Source organism: Neophocaena asiaeorientalis, unplaced genomic scaffold (genome assembly GCF_003031525.2).
Source record: "Neophocaena asiaeorientalis asiaeorientalis breed wild unplaced genomic scaffold, Neophocaena_asiaeorientalis_V1.1 scaffold116, whole genome shotgun sequence".
NCBI lineage: Eukaryota > Metazoa > Chordata > Mammalia > Artiodactyla > Phocoenidae > Neophocaena > Neophocaena asiaeorientalis.
In genome coordinates this window covers 2,839,465-2,854,434 of record NW_020174561.1, presented here as the reverse complement: position 1 = coordinate 2,854,434, position 14,970 = coordinate 2,839,465, and the positions used below count along the sequence as shown (strand labels likewise).

General features: G+C 37.2%; 1 protein-coding gene across 1 annotated transcript in view; it reads right to left on the bottom strand.

The window, feature by feature from the left end:
* WASL (WASP like actin nucleation promoting factor) overlaps positions 1-14,964 on the bottom strand; it is a 65,279-nt gene extending 50,315 nt beyond the window's left edge. Inside the window, exon 1 of the mRNA XM_024757781.1 lies at positions 14,478-14,964. Coding sequence (XP_024613549.1) covers positions 14,478-14,594 — 117 coding nt within the window. The 5' untranslated portion in view covers positions 14,595-14,964. The remainder of the gene's footprint in view (positions 1-14,477) is intronic.
* Positions 14,965-14,970: the final 6 nt, after the last annotated feature.

Below are 14,970 nucleotides of genomic sequence, written 5' to 3'. Positions count from 1 at the left end.
ACCCCCAAAAAAAAAAAAAAAAAAAAAAAAAAGAAAATTAAAACTTCTGCTCTGCAAAAGAAACTGATAAATGAATGAAAAGCCACAGACCAAATAAAAATATATACAAAATGCATATATGATAAAGGATGTACATCCAAAACAGGCAAAGAACTCTTAAAACTCAATAAGAATAAATTAACAATCCAACTAAAACTTGGGCAAAAAGACTGAACAGACACCTCACCAAAGAAGATACACAGATGGCAAATAAGCATACAAAAAGATACTCAACATCATATGGCATTAGGACTTGCTAATTAAAACGATGAGCTATGACGATAAACCTATTAGAATAACTAAAATCCAAAATACTGCTAACACCAAATGCTGATGAGAATGTGTAACAGGAACTGTCATTTATCCCTGGTAGGAATACAAAATGCAACAGCCAGTTTGGAAGACAGTTTGTCAGTTTCTCACAAAGTTAAACACAGGTTTCCCATATGACACAGCAAACATGCTCCTAGATATTTACCAAAATCAACTGTAAACTTACGTCCATGCACAAACCAGCAAATGAGTGTTTATAGCAGCTTTATTCATAACTGCCAAACATTGAAGAAATTGCAATTTCTTTTAATAGGTGAATGGATAAATAAACTGTGGTATATCCACACTAAAATGCAATATTTTTCATCAATAAAAAGTAACAAGATATCAAGCCACATAAAGGCATGGAGGAATCTTAGATGCATATTGCTGAGTGAAAGAAACCAGTTTGTAAATACCACCTACTGCATGGTTCCAACTATGACATTCTGGAAAAGGCAAAATTATAAAGAAGGTAAAATATCAATGGACCCTAGGGTTTCAGCAGGAGAGAGGAGGGATAAATAGGTGGAGGAGAGGGTATTTTTAGGGCAGTGAAACTATTCTGTGTGATACTGCAATGGTGGGTATATGACATGCATTTGTGAAAACCGAAACTTATATATCTGTACAGACTAAAACCTAGTGTAAACTATGGACTTTAGCTAGTAACAATGTATCAATACTGGTTCATCAATTTTAACAAATGTATCATATTAATGCAAGGTATTCATAATAGGGGAAAGTGGGGGTGGGGAGAGGGAGACAGGGTAACGTAAACCCTCTATACTTTCCACACGATTTTTCTGTAAATCTAAACCAGCTGAAAAAATAAAGTCTATTAATAAAAAAAGATACAAGCTAACTATCTATATTAGAAATCAGACCTTCAAACATAAATTTGGACCACAGCCAAGAATAATCAGATAATTGAGGAAACGGGAGCAAAGAAGAGAGCAACTACATGAATATTAATTGAAAATTTTTTTCAATGATGAGAACTTAAAAAATAAATTAGTATCTTCAGATATATTTAATTAGTTATTATTGCAAAAGGAGGGGGAGGCTGCTCTTAAAATACAGCAACTAGCAAATGCAGAATACTTTGATGGAAAATAAAAAATAACACCTTACCATTAAAAATTCAAAGATAAGTGTCACAATATCTGGTATCCAATAAAAAAGTTACCAAGTACGTGAAAAAGCTCTTACCGTGCTAGAGCAAAGATAGAACATGTTAAGTAGAAACACAGAACATACTTTTTAAAATCCAAATTAAACCCCAGAGATGAAAACTATAACATCTGAGATGAAAAAACTAACATCTAAGTGGTATTAATGGCAGATTAGACATTGTAGACAAAAAAGATTAGTGACTTTAAAGACATAGCACTAGCTACTATCTAAAAGAAACAGCGAGAGAATAAGATGGAAAGAAAAAAAAAGAGCTGTACAGTAGTGAAGTCTAGGACAACTTCAAGCAGTCTATATGTGTCTAGTGTTTTTGAAGTCAAGCTTTTTTTGGGAGGGCGTGGATATTTGGGGGGAAAAAAGACTGAAAATTTTCCAAACTTGATATAAACTTACTATAAACTCACATATCCAAGAAGTTTAAGAAATCCCAACATAAGAAACAATAAGAAAACTAGAGCAAAGCACATCATAATCAGAGGCCTTAAAACCAGTAATAAAGAGAAAAATCTTAGAGGTGATCAGAGAAAAAAGACATGTTGTATACAGAAGATTAAAGAAAAGGACAACAGCAAATTTCCTGTCAGCAGTAACTGCAAACCAGAAGATACTGGAGCAACATCTTTACAGAAAGAAGAAAAACAAAAAACAAAAAAACTATCAATCTAGAATTATATATCCAGAAAAAATATCTTTCAAGATTCAGTGCAAGATACAGACTTTTTCAGAGATACAAAGCTGAAAGAATTTACCAGCAGCAGACCTGTACTACAAGAAATGTTTAAGGGGGGGGGGTAAGAAAGAAAAGGAAGAAAAGGAAGGAAGGAACGAAGGGAGGGAGGGAGAGGAAAAAATACTCTGAAGAAAACTGATAGCAGAGAGAAGTCTGGATCTAGACAAAGGAATTAAAGGCAACAGAAATGATAACAAGTGGATAAATATAAGAATTTTTTTTCCTTACCATCAAATCTCCTTAAAAGATACTTGAATCATTATGGCAAAATAACAATGTATCAAGGAATTTAAAGGAAAAATGTATGGCAACAATATAGCATAATGGCTTGAAGGGAAGAAATGGAACTGTGCTATTGTACAGTTCTTATACTAAATGTGAAGTGATATAATAGCCTTTGAAAGTAGACTGTAATAAGTTATATACTGTAAGCCCTAAAGCAACTACAGAAACAAAATAAAGAGTTACAACCAATAAACCAGAAAAAGAGGTTAAAAGAAAATTAAAAAATACTAATCCAATCTAAAGAAAGCCAGAAAGAGGAGGAGGAAAGGAACAAAGAAAATGTGAGACAAACAGAAAACAAGTAGCAAGATGGTAGATTTAAACCCAATCATATCAATAATCATCTAATTAAATGTAAATGGTCTAAACACCCAAAGTAAATACTACCAGACTGGGCTTAAAAAGCAAGACCTAACTATGTGCCGCCTATATGAAACCCATTTTAAGTATGAACACTCAAAGAGATTAAAAATAAAAGAATGCAAAAAAATTATAACACCAATCAAAAGAAAGCTTCAGTAGCTTTATTAATAACAAAGTTGACTTCAGAGCAAAGTATATCAGGGACAAAGGGGGTCATTTCATGATGGTCAACTCTTCAAACAGGACATAACTGTTGTAAATGTTTATGTACGTGATAAACAGGTTCAAAACAAGTGAAGAGAAACTGATAGAACTGCAAAGTGAAACAAATTCATAATAACAGTGGAAGAATTCAATGCCTTTCTCTCAAAAAATTGATAGAGCAAGTAGAAAATCAGTAAGGAGAGAGACGACTTAAACTACACTACGGACCATCTTGATATAATTAACATTTTCTGAACACTCCACACAACAGTGGAGTACACATTATTTTCAAAGGCATGTGCAATGCCAATTTAGACCATATTCTTATCAATAAAAAGGATCCATGTATTTTCTAACATAATAGAATTAAGTTACAGAAATTCTGATAGAAATCAGTAACAGAAAGACATCTGGAAAATCCCTAAATCTTTGGACACTAAATTGCATACTTCTAGAAAACCTGTGGGTCAAAGAAATGAAAAGGAAAATTTCATTTAATTTAAATTAAATGAAAAAACAACATGTCCAATATGTGGGATGCCAGTAAAGCAGTATTTACAAGAAAATGTATAGCACTAAATCTCTACATTAGAAAAAGAAAAAGGTCTCAAATCAATTACCTGAGTAGTTACCACCTTAAAAAAGAAAAGCAATTTAAACCCAATGTAAGCAAAAGGAAATAATATCAGAACAGAAATCAATAAAATAGAAAACAAGAAAAACAACAGAAATCAGTTAAACTTAAATCTGTTAAGAAAATCAATAAAAATAACAAATCTCTAGCCAGACTGATTAGGACAAAAAAAACCTTATATAATGCCTGCTATTTATTTCCAAATAATACAGGAAAGGCAAAAGTGGGTAGCGATATAAAGCAAACAAGACTGGCCATGATTGATGCCCACTAAAGCTCAGTGACAGGTCCACGTAGATTCATTATCCTATTTTACTTTGTATATGTTTAAAAGCTTCCATAATAAAAATGTTAAAAAAAAAAAAGCATGAGGTCAATCTATATGTACATAATATAATCTGCCCAGAATATGACCCCTTTCAGGTAAAATGCAGAGATACGTATTCATATACATACATACAAACAAAAAGGAAGGGAAAGAGACACATCAAAACCTTAAGAGCTTTCTATGGAGCCTAATTGTATTAGGGGATGAGAAGTGTAAAGGGCTGTTTTAACTCCAAATAGTGCAGACTGCGTGCGCGCGCGCGTGTGTGTGTGTGTGTGTGTGTGTGTGGTGTGTGTCTAAACAATGAGTATAAATGGGTATCGCTTTTGTACCTAAAAAAAAAAAAAAAAAATTTTAATGGCTAGTACGGACGATATGAAAACTATATAACTACAGAAGGAAATAAGACAAGTGGCAAATAAAACAGACTTGCTTGCCAATGGAAATCCCCACTATGTCAATTTTTCTTAAATTCATCTACAAATCCAATGTTATTTTAAAGCAAATATTCTTTTGGTGGGAGATGGGGTGGGAGGTAGTCTTGAAAAAATACTAAGCATAGGCACATAAAAATAGCTAGAAAATACTGAAAAGGAGAGTAATAAGGGACTTTAATCAAACTATGTCATAATTATAAAGCTATACTAATTAAAAATTCAGTATACTGGCAAAGAAATAAACAAAAAATAAGAGAATGGAGAAATGGATCTAAGTACATCTGGTAAGACAGTGTTTCAAATAGGTGGGAGAAAATCAATTGCTCAATAAATGACATTGTTTGTAAAAAGGTAGCACTGGCTTTCTACTACCCTTGTTTTCCAAAGTCACTTCCAGAAAGATCAAAGATAACAGGTACAAAATAAGACCATAGAAGTACTAGGAAAATGTGAGTAAATATTTTTGCAGTTCTCAACTAGGACAGTATTAAATAAGAACTTGATATTCTAGAAAGATTATCATATTTAACTACACAAAATTTAAAACTTATGCAATGACTAAAAATACTCGTCGAAAAATAAAATGATGAACTGCCAAAAAATACTGTAAAATTACTATCCCTAAAGAGTTCTTTAAGTCACTAAGAAAAAACAACCCAATAGAAAAATGGTCTAAAGACAAGAATAGGCATTTCACAGAAGAAATATAAATGACTGACATGAAAAAATATTTAACTTCACTAAAAACTACAAATCAAACAATGAGATTTTTTTGACCAGTGAAACTGTCAGAAGCAAAAAAAGATTTTTAAATTCTAGTGTTGATGTGACTATACAGAGTTTGGTAACACCTGTTTTGTAAGATAATTCAGCAGTATCTATTACTATTTTTTAATACTCATGCTCTCTGACTTCACTGCTTTGAATTTACTCTACAGAAATACTTGGAAAGGATACAAAGAAATAGGTATTTGAATGTTCATTACAGCACTGTTTCTAAAAATACACTGTTTATAAAAATACCCATTGTTATGGGTTGAATTGTGTCTCCCTAAAAAATACACTTAAGTCCTAACCCCTGTATCTGTGAATGTGACCATATATCGAAAAAGATTCTTTGCAGATGTAACCAAGTTAAGCTGAGGTCATTAGGGTTGACACTAGTCCAATGACTGGTGTCCTTATACAAAAAGAAGACAGAGAAAACAGACAAGTAGAAAACATCCTGTGATGATTACATAGGTAGAGACTGGAGTGATGAATCTATAAGCTGAAGAATATCAAGGATGGTCAGCAGATGCCAGAAGCTAGGAGATGCATGGGACAGATTCTCTTTCAGTGCCACCAAAAGGAACCAACCCTACCAACACCTTTATTTTAGACTTCCAGCCTCTAGAAATGAGAGAGATTAAATTTGTTTTTTTAAGCCACACAGTTTGTGGTACCTTGTTAAACTAGCCCTAGGAAACTATGAGAGGTTAATAAGCTATAAGAAATACATAAAATATAGGATGTAGTAATGAAAAGGATGCACCAGATATAAATGAACATGGAAATGTTTGAAAGATATACAATATAAGTGAAAAAGTTAAGTTGCAGAATACCACTTCTCTGGTAAGTTAAGTTGCAGAATACCACTTCTCCCCCTTCAACTCCTCACTGAAACCCATCCTTTTCAAATGATGGTCAAGTCAAATATGGACTAGACTGCCTCCCTCTGTAATCTTCACATGCACACCTTCATGATTCTAACTCCACTCCTAAGGCCTCAATAACCAACACTGTAAAAAGGATTCCAACAGCTCTAATCCTACAATTTCTACTATTTAGCCATTTCCACAAGGAGGTTCTGTTGTCATCTTGAATTCAAAGAGCCAACCAAGTACTGACATTTTTTTCTTCACAATGTTTCTAGAATAGAGCCTTGGAATGGCAACTAGATTTCATGAACTGTGAACTTGGACTGATTGGTAGTGGCTGTGTGTAGGACAAAGTAGGAAAAAATGCTGTGAGTGATAAGTGGTGTCTGCCATGAGAGCAAAGGCCAAGGATTTACTATCCTTCATAATCCTTTTTCCGTACCAGATGCTGCTACAATTCAGGTTCCTTAGCCAGGCCAGGTCTGGTCTGCTAAGATAATGAATAAGAAACTGTTTAGTAAACTTTAAAGTGTTAATTATTCTTATTACGAATAATAATTTCCAGTTTTCCCCATTCCTAGATCCTTCCTATCTTGACATTTTTTGAATCAAAATCTTTGTGACTTCTCCCTACTTAGGGACTAAAGCTCAATCCCTAGGTTTGACGTTCAAGGTCTTCTAAAATCTGGCCTCAATTTATCTTTCGAACTTATCATTCACTATCTCCTCAAGCAAATACCATTCTCAGTTCTAGCCAAGTCAGTCTATTCCGTATTGCAGAACACTCCATGAAAATTTTCTTCTCCTAAATTGCTCACACATTTTCCTACACTTGAACTGGGCTACTTCCTTGTACTGACATAAATTCTGTAGGCCATTTAAGGTTCTCATGCTCAAACCCCACAATGATGTATTAAAACCCACAGTGATACACCTATCTCTCCTATTATTCAAAACTTTATTATATGCTGGCTTGTAAAACTATCTTTACATGCATAATTTTTGTCTTCCCTGGCTTAGTGAACAACTGAGGGGTAAGGACTAAATCTTCCCTACCCTTTCCATGTAGTCCAAGATACCGGGAAGGTGTTATGTACTCAGCAAATCCTCAATTCTTGATCATGACTATATTTTATTAATAAGAATAGAGGAAATCATTTGATTAGCTTCATGCACTGCATACAAATCAATAAGCTCCTTTACTACTGTGAATATTTCTTAGGTATTTAGGTATCCTCTGATATTTTTATGGCAACAAAAGTATTCACCTTACTGGAGGGAGAATTTCATTTAAAATTTTTTATTTTGGAGCCAAAAAAATGATAAACAACTTCACCTCTATTTTAATACTTAAAAACACTAGATAATTTTAGCTTCTCCAAGTTTAATATGAAAGTTTAACTTTAAAATCAAACTTTAAAATATTTCATTGTCCTAAAGTTACTGGGTATTTGTCTGATGATAATTTCGATCTCCTCATATTTTTAACAGCATTTTATATTCCCAGATGTCTTTCGAATTTCCTTTTGTTTCAATTTATCTGGTCTTTAATGAGTACTCCTTTTATAGAGACAGATTTCTATAGTAATCTTCAGGTCAAGTAAAAAATAAGTTAAAAAGCCAAATCATCATGGCAGAGGAACCGAGGACATAGAGAACAATTAAACTAACAGATAGTCACAGTAATTGAAATATGAAGTTACTACAAATCTTTCATTTGATTTTATTTTCTAAAGGGAGTTCTTCTAGATTCATCTCTTCAACATTACGCCAGTTATTTGGTTTCTTTAAAAAAAAAAAGGGTAATAGGGACTTCCCTGGTGGTCCAGTGGTTAAGACGCCATGCTCTGTACAGGGGGCCCGGGTTCCATCCTGGTCAGGGAGCTAGATTCCGCATGCCGCAAGTGAAAATCCCGCATGCCGCAACTAAGCCCCGGCGCAGCCAAATAAATAAATAAATAAATAATTTTTTTTAATAGATGCTTTTCTAAATAAAGGGTCATAAAGTCCTTTACAACACATTAACTCCAAAGGGAAACTGATGTTTTCTAATAATTCCACTCTCTTATATTAACACTATAGTGATGTAATCCTCTATTTCCAAGAATACTGATAGATACAATAAAGAAAAACAATACATTTTTGTTACACTACATGTATGAATATAGTTAAATATGCCAAATGTCTTTTAATTAGTAAACAATACTTAAAAAAATACCAGATTGTTCAGTTATACAGCAATAAGAATTTTATTTACAGTTAACAATATATATTATATTACTCTGGAGAAGAGTGTATAAACTTGTTTTGCTTCCGGAACCTTTACAATGAAAGTGAACTCTATTAATAATGCTGAGTTCTTATCTGTTGGATCAAAGCTATGACTCTCAGACAGAATAATTTATAATGAAGCTGAACTCCATCTGTTCTTCTAAACCTCAACTTTTAATCATTCTAAAATAACCAAGTCAGTTCACTATAACTACTGAGTCTAACACTTAAAACTAAAAACTTAAAAAAAAAAAACCTTATTTTTAACCTTAGGTAATAAGCAATAAAAGGTAACACCAAACTATCATATCACTAATAAAGTTTCATGTAAGAAATGAGGTTCTAGACGGAACTGGTTAACAAAAGAGGAACTCTTTAAAATAACTCTATCTTAATTAAAAGGCATACTTATAATAAGCCAAAAATTCCTTGTAATTAGAACAAATAATTAATAATTCAAAGTTAGTTAAGAGCTGATTATTCTATTACTAATGCTTTTTAATTCTGTTTACTGGCGTTTCTACAGTAAAATATCTATCAAATTATGATGCTAAGAAAAAGGTGAGTTAGAAATGGGAATCTGCAGTGAAATGACTGTAGATTATCTACCTTGCACTTAGATATATACTATCTTTGTCTCCACTGATCAAAACACACATATGCCAAGGTTAACAGCTCTGTACTTTCCCTGCTAGAGTCCCTGGCAACTAGAACATTTAGAGTGGTAGAACATTAAAGGTGGAAAGACTGTGGTGTTATCTGTCCAACCACTCCTTTTCAGACCAGGAAAGTGAGGTTCAGGAAGGTAGATACCTGTTCACATTCACAATTAATTGGTGGCAGAGCATGGACTAAAACCCAGGAACTCCTATCTCTTATACCAGTATCCCTTTTTTCCTTTCCGGTCAGCAGCCAGAGGGGCTTAGGCTGCCCAGAAATTCCCCAAAGAGATTTGTTCCAGCTGCTGCTTAACTCTTAATTTACATACTCTATAATGTACTGACTTTAAGCCAAAATGTTAGAATTAATTTACCTAAATCAAAACAAATACAATATACAGTTCAAGATTTTACTTTAAAACCTTTCTGCCAGTAACAAGAAATCTAAACCAAGTAGTGAATAGTATTAATGACAACATTCTTTCACGTGCTTCTCCAACTCCCAGAACACTTTGTAAGTGGCCGGCGTTCTAACTGCTTTACACACATTATTGCATTATTCTCTGAAATCCTTGACTAAGTCCATTTTACAAATCTAGACACTAAGGCTCATACTTGTTAAGAAATATGACTATACTATAGAGCTAAGAATAACAAAAAAAAGGATATATAAACCCAGATCTGCTGGATTCTTCTAAATCTCCTGTGCTTATAGTTCACCCCGTATGACACTCACTTTTGTACTCACCTTTTCCCTCTTCACTAGCCTAGGTTGCCTTCATGTCTTTGTCTATTCCAAATCCTGTGAATTTTTACCTTTTTTTTTCTCCTTAAATATCAGTCAAGGTGAAATACATTCCCAGCGCTAACTTCCCTCTGGGACCGCCTCAATTTAGGGCTTCATCAAGACAATCATCCCTCGTAGGCACCTCTCTCTCTAAACCTATTTAAGAATTTAGCACAGAAACAAATGTTGGACAGCTACTGCTACCAACTACATTAGTTCAGCAGAAGAATTAAACCACTTTGTTCTCCTAATAAATGAAGACTGAAGTCCAGATACCATCTGTATTAGAAACTGAAGGTTTTAACAACTTGATCAAGCAATGAGAAATGCTGAATGAACTCCTAAGGAGTAAACAAGTTAGCTATTATATTTATGCAATCAGTAAGTATTCAGTGATCTGTATGCTGGTTATTATAAAAATTATAGAAGACTATGTAGACATAAGGTCTAATCTCCCAGAATTATATATAGGGTGAGAAAACAAACAAAAAACTAAAGACTTTAAGCAAGTTTAAAACAAGTGCTGAGGAACTAAAGAAAATAAAAATTAAACTTAGTTAACAAAAATGCCTTCTTAAATATCACTAAATCCTGAAACAAAACAAATGAGTATGCAGGGAATGGTAATAGTTAACATTTCTAACCCCAATCCATCTGGACCAGAGGGATAGTATAAGGTTTTGTTTTCTCCCAATCCTTAATTTCTTACTTATTCAGGAATGTATATATTTAACTTTTCTTGGCAAGATGGATATACTCTTTACAGAAAATAAGTTAAATCACACACATGAAAGGCAACAGAACTAACTACAAAACTAGACCTAGTAATCTTGTTTCTAACCCTTCTTAATTGTTCTAAGAAAATACCACCAGCTAATAAATTGCAACAGAACTATTAACTTTATGTAAAATTACATAACATATATTTACACATAACTTTAAATAAACCCTCAACTTTTTCAAAATCTATTTTTAAAAACTGTGGTAAAACTATAGCTTTACTGAAAATTCACCTCCTCCATGAAAACAATCAGCAACCTAGAGTTTCATTAACATCTAGGCATATTTACATCTAGTGACACATGCATGTTTCTGCATATTTTCTGCTGGTGGTTTTATACCTGCCTTTTCCCCAGTTCCCTTCCTTCATGCCCTCTACCTAAGGGGGATGAAATCCTACTGGAGTCTTTTGCTCCTTTATCCCACTAGCACTGCTTTAATTCACACCCTCATCATATTTCATGCAGGTGATTGTAAACACGTATCTGATCTCCTTTGCCTCCAATCTAACAACCCTCAATCCACCTTCTATAATAGAGTGCCTCTACCTTTCTCCCCAAACTTTCTAAAAGTCAAATCTGATCTTGTGGTACCCCACTAACTAGTGCAATACTTCCTCAACTGCATCTCTTACACCTATGAAATACACATTGTTATCTGAAGGGGTTAGAGAAATGCTGTCCTGAAAGAATTTATGGACCAAAGATTGAGGGAAAACCTATTAACATTTCCAATGTGCTTCAGGATTACCCTATTAGAAAACAGTGGATTTTAGCAGTGGTTCTCAAACTGTGATATAAGTTGGAGACTTCTATTAAGCATGCTAAAAATAGAAATGTCCAATTACACCTCAGACTCAATGAATTTGAATATTATCTAGGAATTTGGCCTAGCCATATGCATTTGTAATAATCTCCCCAATGATTCCAATGCATACCTAAACTTGAGACCCCTTCTTGCTCCATAACATACTATTAGGAGGTCCCCTGACTTCCCAAGCTGTTTCATACCTCGCATCAACCTGGGGGGTAGTCGGCCCTCCAAATCTCTGGACACGGAGGGCTGACTGCAAGGGACTTGAGCACCAGATGATGACTATACCTACTAATCTTAAATGTTCAGGTACTGACCATTCTAAAAAGTGTTTACTCATCCTCTCTTCTGATCTCCTTAACTTTTATAAAAATAATAGCATCTACACATATAGTCCTTCTAATCCACACAACCACCCCAAGAGATAGTATCCTTATTTTAGAAAAGAGAAAACCAATGCTAGGACAGGGGGCTTAAGAAACTTGTCCAAAGTGACCATATGAGTTTAAACCCTGATCTGCTGATTACAAAGCCAGGATACAGGATTTTCCATTGTGACATGCAGCCTCTTGCACATCACTCTGAAGTACTGACATACTCATCAGTTTACACATTTGTTTCTCTTTTTAGATATAGTAAGCTCCCTTAGTGCAGGCATCAACCCTGATTTTGACCTCAACATTTAGCTACTCAATACATATTTGCTGAGTGAAAGAAGGAATGAAACTCCTTGAGAGCTGGGACTACAACTACTCCTGTTTCATTTCCTGAATTCTTAGATAGAGTTCTGAATATATCTTGCTAAACAAATCTGGTCTGACCTATAAATCTCATTGCTTCATTTTTCTTTTTAATGAGACCATGTATTTCAGTATTGTACAAAAAACTGCATAGTCAGCAAAGGAAAAAAAAGGATTGTTCCAGAAAATTAACATATCATTCTTTACTCTGTAATAATTGGAGACTTCAAATATTAAAGTTAATCTCCGCAACCATTTCACACCACAAGAGCAGGTAACTACAACAGTGTGGTTTTAAATGACAGAAATTCATTCTCTATCGCTGTATTCTTCCACATCAGTCATTTTTTTGAAACCAGTAAACATTGCAGGTAAGTACAGAGCAATTAGTCAGTATACTTGGGTATAAATGTAATGTCCTTCCTGCTTAAAGTTAATGCGTCTGGTAGGTAACACATGGTACAACTACTTGCTTTCTGATACAGATTACACAACAAAAGTGGTAAACCCACAAACTTTAAATAATGTCATTTTTAAAGTACTGAAGATTTTCCTAAGTTGAAAATATTCAAAAATTAGTGCTGCTTTAAGAGTCTTACACTTTAATTATATCAGTTTCTGATGAAAAATAGAAGTTACTATTCCTTTCATACCACTTTTAAATAAGTCAATAACAAGTAAGAAAAAAAACTCTTCTAAAACAACATGATGTAGTGGAAAGTACAACAGAGTAGGCATCAGGAGTCCTGGTTTTCTAGTTCTGGTTACATTACTAAATTGCTGGGTGACTTCGGGCTCACTGGCTCAGTTTTCTCATTGGTTTAAAAAGTGTGTGTGGGGAGTAAAGGGCTTGACTGCCCTTACAGTTGTTTCCCCCAGTTCTCATTTTAAGCCACCCCCCTCATTTTATTCTTCTAATCAGGTCTAACTTCTGAAATCTGAAACACATCTGAACTGAATGTAATGATTCAATCTCCTACTGGATGGCACAGGATCCTTACAAAGGGTAAACTCCTAGAAAGTTAACAATTAGAACCTGTCTAATCCCAACTTCTCAAACAGGCAGGTAGAGTCTGGTTTGACACCCTTAGCACTACTAAGAAAAGCTGTAAAAGGTACAGCCCTGTTGGCATTTCATTCGGTGCTTCCCGGGTTCCAGTGGCACATACTCCGCAGGTGTTAAGCAGTAAAGAGGGGAGAAAGGGACCCAAACAGCGTTCCAACAAACTCAACCACAGTTCAACCCAGCCAGCGCAGTAAGATACAGCCTAACGAGGCCTATCCCGCAGAGCAGAACCTCCCCACCCGCAGAAGTGCCAGCGGCCCGTGTAATGAACGCTTCCGTCAACAACACACATTCCCCTTCCCACAGCAGAGCTGCTCGCTCCCAACCGGCCATCGGGGCTTGGACCAGGCCTCACTGCACGAACCTAAGAACCATGCTCAGACCCCCAAAGGCCAAGAACTGCTGGAGACTGCGGTTCCTCTGCGCTTGGTGTGGGAGAGCAACATCTCCCACCAATGGAAAGAAAGAAAGAAAAGAAAACAAACAAAAAAAAAAACCCAAAATCAAAAAACAGTGGAGAGGAGAGAAAAACCAGGCCTGGGCGAGACCGCTGGAGAAATAAACCTCGTTTCTCTGCAATGGGGAGCAGTAGCACTTCCTGCCCTCATTCTGAACAGACGCACTCGACTTCATTCCTCAAAGGAATGAAGATCCTCAAAGGAAATTTAAAAACCACCTTATGGTCCGATTCATTCATATTTGGGCCTCGGTCCCCGACCGACCCACTCCTGAAACCTCTGGCATTGTGAAGAAAGGCGCCCCCAGATCGGCTGTAGGTGGAGAAGCGAGGGCCAGTCCAGGGGCCCAGTTACTAAGACCAAGCAGCTCGGGCAAGAAGAAAATCCCCGTGAGGCCTGACAGTAAAGTCTGAGTCAGCAGCAAGGGCACGGACCCGGGTCCGACCGAGCAGGGCTCCAGGGCAGGCCTGCGGAGGTGACACTTCCCTGCGTGCTCCCCGGGCAGGTCCGGGAGGCGGCGTCCGGCCGCGCCGGCCCGCACCCAGGAAGCCGGGCCGGATGGCCGACGCGGGGCCGAAGGACCGACGCGGGGCCGGAGGGCCGACGGGAGGCCTGGCCGGCAGCACCACCGCCCACCCGCGCCGCTCCCGCCTCCTTCCCCACTCCCACTTCCCGGCCCTCCAGCCCGGGCCCGTGAGGTAAGGTCGGGGGCGGCGACGCGGGTCTCGGCCACTGACCACACATTTCTTGCCCAGGAAGGTGAAGAGGGACTCGTTCTCCTGCGGGGTGAGCAGCAGGGACCCCACGTTAGTGACCCTCCGCGGCGGCGGCGGCTGCTGCTGGCCGGAGCTCATGGTTTCGCCGGTGGGGTAGGGAGGCCAGGGCCGTCTCCTCCAGCGAGTGGGCGAGCGCTCGTCCCCTTTCTCGGTGACAGGGGCGGGAGGAGGGTAATCAGAGGCGCAGCATCTCGCAGCTCCGCCGGCGCGGGGAGGAGGCCACGGGAAGGAGGAGTCGACAGCGGGCCGCGCTGAGAAAGGGAAGTCCCAGCTCCGGCCGGCCCAGGCTCTGGCCGGAGGCTCGTTGTCTTCGCACTCCGGCGACTGCGCTAAACTCCCAACTCCTCCTCCAACCCTCTTTCCGCGGCGGCGGCGGCGGCAGCAGCAGCAGCGGCGGCGGCCGCACAATTCAACATGGCAGCGGGGACGGGCGAGACCACAGGACGCAAGACGC